The sequence below is a fragment of the Echinops telfairi genome, unplaced genomic scaffold (genome assembly GCF_000313985.2).
Source record: "Echinops telfairi isolate 266 unplaced genomic scaffold, ASM31398v2 ScPeMD7_7420;HRSCAF=8458, whole genome shotgun sequence".
Lineage (NCBI taxonomy): Eukaryota > Metazoa > Chordata > Mammalia > Afrosoricida > Tenrecidae > Echinops > Echinops telfairi.
This window is the reverse complement of record NW_022111320.1, coordinates 25,475,925-25,487,929: the sequence shown is the minus strand read 5'-3', so window position 1 is coordinate 25,487,929 and position 12,005 is coordinate 25,475,925. Positions and strand designations below refer to the sequence as shown.

The 12,005-nt window shown below is 36.8% G+C and overlaps 1 protein-coding gene across 1 annotated transcript in view; it reads right to left on the bottom strand.

Annotated features, from left to right (window-relative positions):
* DYNC1LI1 (dynein cytoplasmic 1 light intermediate chain 1) overlaps positions 1-12,005 on the bottom strand; it is a 38,467-nt gene that overhangs the window by 7,820 nt on the left and 18,642 nt on the right. The window contains exons 3-9 of the mRNA XM_004704050.4: positions 11,279-11,509; positions 8,557-8,726; positions 6,715-6,808; positions 4,415-4,550; positions 3,697-3,808; positions 1,038-1,097; positions 872-916 (exon numbers count right to left, since the gene is read on the bottom strand). Coding sequence (XP_004704107.4) covers positions 872-916; positions 1,038-1,097; positions 3,697-3,808; positions 4,415-4,550; positions 6,715-6,808; positions 8,557-8,726; positions 11,279-11,509 — 848 coding nt within the window. The remainder of the gene's footprint in view (positions 1-871; positions 917-1,037; positions 1,098-3,696; positions 3,809-4,414; positions 4,551-6,714; positions 6,809-8,556; positions 8,727-11,278; positions 11,510-12,005) is intronic.

Here is a 12,005-nt window from a genome sequence, read left to right as displayed (position 1 = left end):
ACTTCCCTCACCCTACTATCATGACCTCAATTCTACCTTACAAATCAGATTAGACCAGAGCATGCACACTGCTATGGATTAAGAGCCCGCAACACAGGGTATCCAGGATAGATAAACCCCTCAGGGCTAACAAGGAAAGTAGAGATACCAGGAGGATTAGGAGAAAGTGGGGGGAGAAAGGGGGAATCGATCACAAGGGTCAACCTAGAACTCCCTCCCAGGGGTACGAATAATGGAAAAGTGGGTGAGGGGCAACAGAGGATGATGGAAGATATGGAAAAAATAATCTATAACTTATCAAGGGTTCTGGAGGGAGGAAGGGCAGGGGAAGAAATGGGGAGCTGGTATCAGGGGCTCAAGTGGGAAGAGAATGCTTTGAAAATGATGATGGCAGCATATGAGCAAATGTGCTTGACACATTGGGAGGATCGTATGAAAGAGTTATGATTGAAAACATATGCTTCGGTGTCAAATCTAGTTTCCAATCCAGAGTTGTATAATCTCAGATTATACACAACCACCTTTACAGCCTCTATTTCCCAATCTATAAATGGGGCTAATAATACCTGCTTGTGGGGCTGTTGAGGGCTTGTGGGGCTGTTGAGGACTTGTGTTTACAAATCCTCACAAAACATGAAGGGCTCACCACAGTAAATAACATATTATTTGCAAAATAGATCATTACATGACTTAAGTTATCTAAAAAGAAAACGAAGCTTATCATTTTCAATCTCACCAAACAGATTCCAGAATTCTGAGCTAAAGTTTATATTAAAGCACAGGCATATGAACTATGTATATATTTAAAGGGAGAAAAACCCCTAAAATGCTCAGCATTTAAAATAGTTCTGTCACATTCTTTAATACTGACCACAGGTCTTCCAGCTGCAGTTGGTGGTTGTTTTGCTAAAAGGGACTGAGGAGGGGAAAAAAGAATTCTAGTTAGATATTCATAGCATGTGCTGTTGTATTTTTAAAGAAAACCTGTAAGTACAGTTTATGCACCAGCGATTTTTGTTTCTGATGCAAATTCATACCTGTAGCTTCATAAGAAACACTTGGTCATCTTCAGCTACGATTTCCTTCTCATGCACAAACTGAAATAAATAATGCATACTTGAGTAAGTTTAATATATTATGCTAAACCAAGTAATTTCTCTCTAGAGTATACTCATTAAAAAACACTTCAACCCCCCGAACATTTACATATACATGAACCCTGGTGGTTAGTGGTTACAAGTTGGGCTGCGATCCACAAGGTCAGCAGAGTTCAAAACCACCAGCTAGCTGCTCTAAGGGAAGAAAGATGGGGCTTTCTACTTCCAAGACTGTAACAGTTAGTCTTGGAAACTCATAAGGGCAGTTCTACTCTGTCCTATAGGGTCGCTTAAGCATCAACTCCCTGGCAGTGAGTTAGAGTATATCCACATAGGTGAACTGTCAAGCCAAGCCCCACAGCAGAGCTGCCCAACAGCTTTCTGTAAGGATACAAACATGCTGTCTGTACTGGGCACAAGCATAGCCACAAGCCACCACTGGTGTTTGAGCACCTGAAATGTAACTTGTACAACTATTTTTATTTTTATTTGCATTTTAAAGATACATGTGGCTAGCAACTACAGTATTGAAGAGCATAACTTAGGCCAGAGGGATATTAATATCACTTGTAAGATTTGTTAAACAATTGGGTGCTTTATCTCAGTTTTGTAAAAACCCGCATAAATATGTAAATATCAGTAGCCAAATAATAGCTCTTCTATATTCTGAACAATTAGGAAAATGGAATTACAAATGCCTCCTGCTTCTACTGTTGCTGAACAATGTACTCCTCAGTCTATTTTTAATTCCCAGTACCCAGAGATGTTTAGGTTTTTCTCACTCCAGTTTTTATTACTTTGATTTTCTATGGCATTGGATATGTTAGGCCATCAACTGTTGATGGCCATTGTCAGGTCAATCGCAACTGACAGTGGCTTTAAGTGGCAGAATAGGTTTACCCCATAGGGTTTTCTCTGCTGTACTCCTTATGGAAACAGTCACCAGGTTTCTCAGACAGGGCTGGGGCTCAGAACCGCTACCCTTTCAGTTAAGTTAAATACTTAAATATTGTATCACTAGGACTTCTTCAATGTGATCCTTTTTAATGGTAATAAGATTATCCCACTCCTCTGCTCAAACTCTCCAATAGCTTCCCATTTTTACTTGGAATGAAATCCATGCAGTGTTCACTGCAGTCTAAGGAGAAGGCCCCACAATACACTAACTCTGTCTCTTATCCCTTACTGCACTGCACTGGTTACAGCTTTCTCCACTGCTTTACTTTCATAGCACCTGTCACCATCTGACGGTCGTCGGGACATGGACTGGTTCCTACAACAGTGTGAGTGGATACTCAAATATCTACATAAAATTTAACAATTGGTTTTCATATGACTTACTTATTAATTATAGAAATGAGCTTTAGAAAGTTTGTGGGAAAATCCCATTAACTTTTCATTTTATTTCTCCATAAACTTTGTCAAAGCCCTTTGCATACCAACAAAGGACAGGTACCATGCTATGAATGTTTAGATTCCTAAGAATCTTATAACATCTTATATCAAAACTATTTTTCGCTGAATCACATGTCCAAATTAAAAGTGAGCCAGTGAGGAGTGTTAACCACAAATACTCATGTTTATATAATGTTTCAGAAACACCTACAACTACAGGTCATCACATACAGCTCACCACGAAATCAAGAAAGATGAAGGAGGAACAGTTTGTTGGCCCAAGTTTCATATTCACGAGAATGGGATATCACAGTCAAGACTAATAATTAAGTACAGGAAACTGGAATTTCTGGGAAAGCTGTGAAGCTACTATGAGTAACTAATGACCATGGAGATGATCCGAAGGCTGGCTCAGTAAAGAGAAGCCAAGAAAACGCTTCTGCCGATGCTTTCTTGATCTCTGGCTGAGCTTTCGGTTGGAAACCTCAGATTTTAGATGTTCCAACTGTTGAATAGCCACACAGTCATGATTTCTAAGGCACTATTTTAAAAGATGAGGCTGTCTGCTCCTCTAAAGATTTGCAGTCTCAGAAACCCGAAATAGGGCTACTATGAGTTGGAATTGACTCAGAGGCAATGGATTTAGTCTTTTGGGTTCTTATTAGAGCAGTGGTTCACAACTTTCCTAATGCTGCGACCCTTTCATACCGTTCCTCATATTGTGGTGACCCCCCAACCATAACATTATTTTTGTTGCTACTTCATAACTGTCATTTTGCTATTGTTATGAATTGGGCTAAGCTCCTGGCTGTACACTCAACCTACCAGACGCTCTTGAGAAAGAGAGAGGTGGCTGCCCTAACACAGTCCCTCCCCACAGGGTCAATGGGAATCAGAACCAACACCACGGGAATAGGTCTGCTTCGGGTTAGAACAGAAGACTATGGAATCTGCACAACCATTTTGCTAATATAAATACTATACTAAAGGCCAAGTAATATTTCAGCTACTGAATAGTTTTATTTTGCAAACACACAAAAAGTCCTTCATGTGAACAGTCCAGTCTATTAGAACTAACCAAATTACACTTAGAAACCCTCCTGATTGAAAGTATAAGGCAAGGAGGTCCTTTTTATTTCAAAGCTATGAAGTTCCCTCTCAATCTAAAAGCCTAAATATACAGACTACATAGTAAAAGTTTTACCTTTCGGACAGGGGGCTTAGTTATGATGTCTTCAAAATTATCTTCTGCTTTCAATGTCTGAAAATTTTCATGTAATATTCCTATTTTCTTATCATTATCCCAACCTGCTGGACTGGAAAGAAATGCATACAATAAACGCTAAAGTATTTATACATCTATTCTTTCACCCAGTTCATACACGTAAAGAACACGTCGATGAATCATGAAAAAAAGCATCACACATGTAAAGGGCAATTTGATGAAGCACGGAAAATGAAACAGCTTCTGCAAATTCTCAAGTTTTGCTTATTATGTACTTAAAATGGTCATCAATCTTCCTGATACAAAAATGTCATTGTAATGCTTTTTTGGGGGGGGGGTGAGGGAGCAATAATTATTACCTCCAAATTTTATTCATGTAGCTTTTAAAAAGCAATGTAGATCACACATTGGGTCATTCAGACAATTAAAGAATGAGTAGATATAATACACTGATAATATGCACTCAATAGAGAGTTTAACTACATTAGCAAAGGTCTTTTAAAAAGGTTCACACAATTAGTAAATCTAAGAGGCAAAGTAAACAGATCAAAGCAGTTTATACATAAAGCCATCTATGAACAGTTTCTCACATACTCAACATGGAAATTCTACTGGTCCCACCTTAAAACCGAAAATGATGATTGGCCAAAATTAGCATCAGTGCATGATCAAATAATACACTGAAGATTATACTTACATAAATACTGCATCTTTTTCCACAACAACAGCAGGAATCTTATACGGAAATCCATAGAGTTTCTGAACAATATATTTATATACTAAATCTATATTTTTGTTTTCTTTTACTGAAGTGTAAATAAGTGCTGCACCATCTGAATAATATCATTAGTTAAAGGAAATTTCAGATAGCTTCATGGACAGACACCACAAAGTTCTGTGCTCTGAGCTTAATTAAGATGTACATCTACATGTATTCTAGTTTCAAAAACAACTTCTAAAGTTATTTTATAATAGGGAATTTCAAAACTATAAACTACTTAAGAATTAAAATGCATATAAAACAATCTTTACCTAATCTATTTACCTTACGAGAGTGAAAGTCTCATTAAGCCAAGAAAGTAAAGGTACATTTATTAACATTGACATTGCTATCCCTTCTATATTTAAAGTACACAAATAACTGTTTTTTAAAAAAAATGTATTTACCCTACACTTCTTGCCCGCTTAGTTGCATTTTCAACAAAAAATGGTGTATGAATGCCTCTTGTAGTTTTCACAGATCTAAGGGACTGGGACTCTGGAGACAAAACCGAGGAGACCCACTGCAGAGGGCAGAGGAACAAGCCTTCCAGGAGTGACAAAAAGGTGAGATAAACAGCCTCACGTGAAGGTGCGCTCATTACAACAGCTCCTAACTTTGATCTTTTATCCACAAAGGCCCGGGGCCTGTACCAGTGAGTGCTGTAAGACAATGTAGTCTGTCAGAGCTTATGGCCACAGACTGAAGACCATGTTCTAGAATGGGCCATGGTCCACAAGAGAAGGTGGCTTAGGCTAAAGGAAAACGGTGTGTGGTCTAAGAACTTTACTTGGCATCCTCATATTTCCTGGGACTGGCCTAGAGTTTAAGAATCCCAAAATGCCATTTTTAGGCACTCCTTACCTTAGAATAAAGCTTGATGGACACAAACATTATAATCTTAAGTAGTAATTGTGCAAGCTTTTCATTAATGATCTTCTCTATAACTGATTTATGATCATTTGCAAGATTTCAATAGCTGAAAATTTTACATTGCAATTGAAACTGTCCATTAAATTGTAGACTTCTCACATTTTTGGATACTTTAAAATCAACTGGCACTTAAGATCTGTAACAGACAATGTTCTTCCTGGATACCCTTCCATACTTGTACCTTCATAGGTCACTAAAAGGTCACAGGCATCTATGGTCACTTAAAAACAAATTTTTTTAATTAAAGACTACTACCCTTTAACTCAACTCAACCATTATGTTTTGTAGGAAGAAAAAGCTTATGGATAGAACAAACAGAAGGAAAAAGTGGAAAGGGGAAATACCAGTACTAAGTGTCTATCTTATTTTGGCTAGGCTTTCTATTAAATGCTTGAATTGAATACCCATTAATAAAGATGATCTGTACATTACAGAAGAGTTCTATGGAAAATGCAATTAAGAGATAATGGAGAAAAAAAAGAGATAATGGAATTTTCCCATGAGTCCTTGTTAAAAAAAAAAAAAGTGTATCAATTATTACTATCCACTCATAATTTAATCACTTTTTAACTCAAAAGCTTTGGTTGGGGAATCAAATTGTAAAATATCAGATCCAAGAGAAATGGGTGGGCGCACACTCAAACTGTGTCTAAGTTTTCAACAGTAAATTCTCTTAATAGCATTCATTTTCACCTTGCTATGCTAGTGACTGGCTCAGCTAATTCTTATAACCTAGATTAACCAAGATTCCGTATAGCAGACTTTCAATCCTTGAGATCATTAAAACCATCTAACCATTAAAAAAAACCCAGATTCTACAGCCTCATCTTGTAATATTCTACTTCAGGTTAGATCAGAAATTCTGATGTACAGTCCGATTTTGAAACCATTATGTTAAACTCTGTGTGGAAATGACAACAAAGTATATTAAAAATAACAAACAAACATCAAGATTAATCTTACTCTTCCCCACCCCTCAATAAGTGAATATATAGCATTCTATTCAGATATGCTTGTAAGAACAACTTATTAGCATTTCCACAAAAGACCGATAATTTTTAGACACATAAGTACTTTAAACAAATTTTAAAAAGACTTTGTTACTTGTTTTGTATCTAAAAACATCCATGCATATATAAATCACTTGAAAACTAAAATGAAAAACTGGGATTTAAAATGAAATTTCTAAACAGAGGCAGGAGAAAAAACATTCAAAGAATTTCTTACCGCCCATCAATTTAATTCCTTTGCTTAAAAAACCCCGATCAAGTAAGGTACATAGTACCACTGTATTAAAAGGATACACTGTAAACAAAACTTCCGGATATGTGACTGAATGAAGTCAAAATGCTCATCTCTGTAGTCATGTTCTTTCTCCAATACACTAATGGCATCACACTGTTAAGATAATTAAAAAGAATAACACAAGATTAACTCTAATAAAAAGATGGTAAAAGTTAATTGTGAGATGGGGCAACTGAAAAATAGAACTTAGAATATTAAGCACTGATTTCCTTTCTAAGTATTTTTAGTTGTGCTTTTATGGTGGTGTTTTTTTTTGCTTTTATATGTTTTTATGATGCTCAATTCTCATAAGGTATAAACCAGTTAACACTTTCAGAATACACATCGGGCATGTAATCACTCATAATATGAACTCAGAAATACAAAGGTAAATCAAGACATATTGTTACAAAATAGAAAAATCTTTACTAGACAAAAATATCAAAATGTGAAGCTACTATTTCTTGGCATGTCCTTCATCTGGGCCTGTGCAGCTTCTAAAGGCAGTGTTTCCATCTCTCTAACTCTCCCCTGAAGAATTCTGAGCTCTTCAATTTACATTACATCGAAGCAGCAGTTTGACATCCTTTATAAACTCAAATCATGTTCCGTTTACATGTTCTTTGCATTTTGGGAAAAAGAAGAGTAGAGGGGTATGGTCAGGGCTGTGGGCTATATCCCAGTTTCCCAATGAAGCTCTCATGGGACAGTGCTGGCTACCCTTCGAGAATGAACAGGTACACTGTCATGATAGAATCCAATTCCTCAGTGCAACTTTATTGGCCTTTTTCTCATCAATACAGTTCTCAATTTTCTTAAAACTTATTAAGTTCCTGTGATCATTCTGGGTCCTTTTAGAAAAGCTATCAGGATTACCCTCCCTTTGGGATCCCCACCCAAATAGTTACTATACTTTCTGACCTAAGCTCTCGGCCTTGAATTAAATGGTCCAGCAGATTCTCATGGAAGAAAGCCACTGTTTGGATTGGACTTTTTTTTGGAGGCATCCTAACAAGCCTAAGACAAGTAAATTACTGAGAGAAATTGTCTACAACCTCCCACACATCAGAGACGTGTTTGGAAAAAACCTGTGCCTGTATGATCTGGAACGTTAGTAGCAATACTTTTCAACTCACCCTATAGTTATATAGAAAAGGTAAAAATAAGAATTAAACCAGAACTACCAGTTTAAAGGCTGATAATACATTTTAACTTACACATTTTATTAATGCTCCCCCATTCTTTTGTTAATTAAATGTTTTTGAAGCATTTACATTTTAAAAGAGAATAAATTCCGTAACATCTTTTAACTTATATGTACAAATTTTAGATGTTACAAAAAACAATTATAATTTTAGATCTCAAGAGGATTTATGGCCTGTCATTTTCTTAAATATTCCTTGAGTTATAAACAGTAAAATCATAGGACCTCGCAGTCAGAAGATGAAAAGCAAATTGTATAAAGGAAATGAGTTTTTATTACAAAGTGTACGCAACGACAGGAAAGTTAGCAGAATCGTGATAATCACAATCTTAAAGGAAATGTATAGCATGATAAGTCTTCAGCATGAACTTAATTGATATCATTTAATTGCATATGCAATATGGTTAAAAGAGTAAATATTTTGTTATGTAAATGTTGAATAACAAGTTTTTGAAGTAACATTCTCTTTCCCCAAAATTATAATTAAGATCATATGACCAACATGTGACTAACACTCCAAATTTAAACTATTAATTTTTTCTTTAATTCTCTATGAAACTAATGTGTTAGGCTAGAGACACACACACACACACACACACACACACAGCCAGAAAACAAAAAGTCATTCTCCTGGTAGATTTCTAGGAAGCAAACGAACCTTTGTGCAAACTACTAGTACTGGAATGCCCAAGTTATGTGTAAGCGTATCCGCACCCAGAGGTAAAACCACACTGTCATCTTTGTCCTCCTGTGACGCAGTATTTCTTCTCTGAGGAGAAGCCGGGAAATCTTCTCCTGGCTCTACGTATTCTTGGAAGTCTCTAATCACTGAAAATCAAATAATTTAATACATAGTTGAGAAGGTGCTTTATTTAATCACTTAGATTTATCTGCCATACATCTTACTAGACTTCATACTTATTTTTGGTAAAACAGAAGAGAAAGGGTTTGAGAAACCTATTGAAAAGGCAAGTACATAAGCGAACACCAGACTCACGTTATGTATGTATTAGGAAGCCCAGGACAGCACTAGGGGGCTCCAAAGAGCATGGTTTTACCTATGCGCAGTTCAGTCTGGGCAAAATATTTTGGGCAAGTCACCATCTATTTTTCTCTCTACCTTCTTCTCCTATCCAAAAAGGCCAGTGAATAGGTAAAAGAAGATATGTGTGACAAAAGCCTCCAATAATAACAACATCAACAATAATTTAATAATAGTCTATAATGTAAAAGACAGTCCTGGATAAGTTTGAGATTAGAAGAATACTTTATCCAGGTCTCCTTTGTACCAAGGCTCAATTTTGGGTCGTGTTCTTTTATAACCCTGGAAGGAATTAATAATATATTACCATTACTGATACTGATAAAATTTTAGAACTTATTTGCAAAATTGCCACTAAAGAAAAAAAAGACGAGTGTATGAATAATCTCCCATACACTTTGCACCAGTCATCACTTTCTGAGAATTAAGGAAATCATCAGTGCTACATGTACAGCAGTAACTACACAGGACTAGTCATATTGTATGAGCCCCTAATAAAATGTTAAAAAAAAAAAGTACATGAGGGAATATTAGAGTCATTTTAAAAAAAACACCTACGTTTTCTAAAACTATTTGTTTTAAGAAAATAATAATGTTAAGAGGAGAAAAAAACAACGACAAAACAACCAGCCCAGGAAAATCAGAGTGATTCCAATTCAGAACTAAAGAGGATGTGTTAGTTACATAATCTGTTGTCTCCATTTGAGACTTAAAGAATGTAAGAGTGGAGTTTAGCCTGTGAATCAGGTAGCAGCTTGATGACCTCATTTGGAGGCGCTAAGGAAATAAGTAGCTCGCTGGAGGCTTGACACAGGCTCACTCCCTGGGACATTACTGACAAGCCTGATGGAGCGACGCTGATTCAGTCAGAGCCCTGGGAGCTGTAGGGGACATGTGGAGACCCCTGCAGCACTGAGATGCTTCTTCCACCACCCACTGGCCTGTGGTCTTCCTGCATTTAGCATTATTGCATGACTGCGTGAGTCTAAAGAATTTATGGACTAGTACTGGACATATGGGCTAATATTGGACTTATGGACGATCTGGGCTGGGCTGGCATGTTTTCTTAATGTACAATTACTCTTTGATATAAAACTCTCTCTTGTACACATGACAAGTCTCCCTGGATTTGTTTCTCCAATCTACCCAGACTGAACACAAAGGGAAGGGAGTAGACATGAGTGAGGGCCTCTTTGGAATATGAAGACTGGTTCATGTGGGGGAAATCTATCCTAAGTTTACATGCAGTTAAAGAAGAGAGGGAATCCTGAGCAGCTGAACCTGGTTCCTCCAGAACACAGAGGCACATATGCACCCTAGACAGCTCTGCCAACTACTACCTTCTTATCAGAGACTGAAATCTACCAGGGGTCTTCAAATTTCACCACACACCAGAATCTGTTAAATCCCCATCAAGAGTTTCTGACTCAGCAGTCTGGGGTGAGGCCTATGAATTTACACGTCTGACGGATTCCCCTCCAATACTGATGGCGCTGATGGTCCAAGGACCATGCCTGGGTGTGGGCTAGTATAAACTTAGATATAAATACAGGGCAACAGCCACAAACAGTGGCTAGGAGGGAAAGAAAGGCATAGATTTAAAGTAGTTAGACATTTTTTCCAATGATTTAAGACTTCCTTACATATATAATCCCTATAAATCTCAATTTTTACCTAAAAGTTATTGCCAGCTAATAACAAATAGTAGTAACATTTCATCTGTAGTATTTATTTTTAAGTAAGACAACACTGGCAAATGAACACTAAATTTAGAAATGTGACTGACTTATAATCTGTTAAAAAGGATCCGTATCATTTTCATAATTTCCCTGAAGATTTCCAATTCACACAGGCACATACAAAATGTGTACCTTGTAATGTAATTACCAAAAGTAGTGGTATGTTTAAATACCTAAAGAAAATGATTACAATAGATTACAAAACAAAATATAAATGTTCTCTGAAATAAAAATCTATCTAAAATATTCATATACACATATGTGTACCCTGTAAAGCACAAAACTCAGCATTTTTATGTTATGTTTTATCTGACATACTTTGACAAGGTTAATAAGCTAAAGAAAAGGTGCAAGTTTTTGTTCACTAAAAACCAACTTTCCAAGAGGGACACAGGCAGCTTTCAGGCCAGGAGAAAGAGCAGCTCTACTAAAGAGTCTGCCATTACATATACATTTCTAATATAAAACTATATTGTTTTAAATATTAGTCACTTGTTTCCTTCATTAAACCTCATTCATAGTTAAAGAATCCTAATGATTGATGTTGTCAGTAAAGGAATTTTGTGTTTTAAATCTATTAATGTGTCTCAATTACTCACACTTTTGTTCCATTTCTTTCATTTCTTCAGGAGGAATTTTCAATTTGTCAATATGCTCTCTAACAACACTTGCCCATTTCTGTAAAGAATCCAAAGCAGTCCAAGGCTTTGACAGATCAACAGCCAGCATCACCAGAGTGTCCTTCAGAGAAATGGCTTCCAGCGAAAACTTGAGGAGGCCTTTGTGATACAGATCTCCGTCTAAGATCCACACATTGCATCTTGTCTGATCTACAACAGACAATAGAACAGTTACCAAGGCAACAGGATCAGGTTATTTCATCATCCAACTAACAATACTGCTTAGTATTTTAGGGCATCTCCACGGGAGATGTCTATTGCCTTTGAGAAGAGTCAGCTATTAGGTCACATATCTACCAAAAATACTCCAAAAAATAATTCAACTATCAACAACAAGGCCCCAGCAGCATCCTCTACTTCCTATTTCTCAGAGACTGTACAACATAGTTAGTCTTACCATCCATCAGTAGACAAAATCATGCATATTCAAGATACTGTGTGTGTGTATATATATGTATATATATGAGAAGAGATCTAGAGAAGAAAACAGATGATCTGATGAGAAAAGCTGGGGAGTAGATATTTTGTCACAAAAACAAAACAGCTCTTTGCCGCATCTACTGCGAGAATGAAGACCATTCTCAGCAACCAGACTGTCGACATTCCAGAGAATGTGGACATTTCCCTGAAGGGGCGCACGGTCATC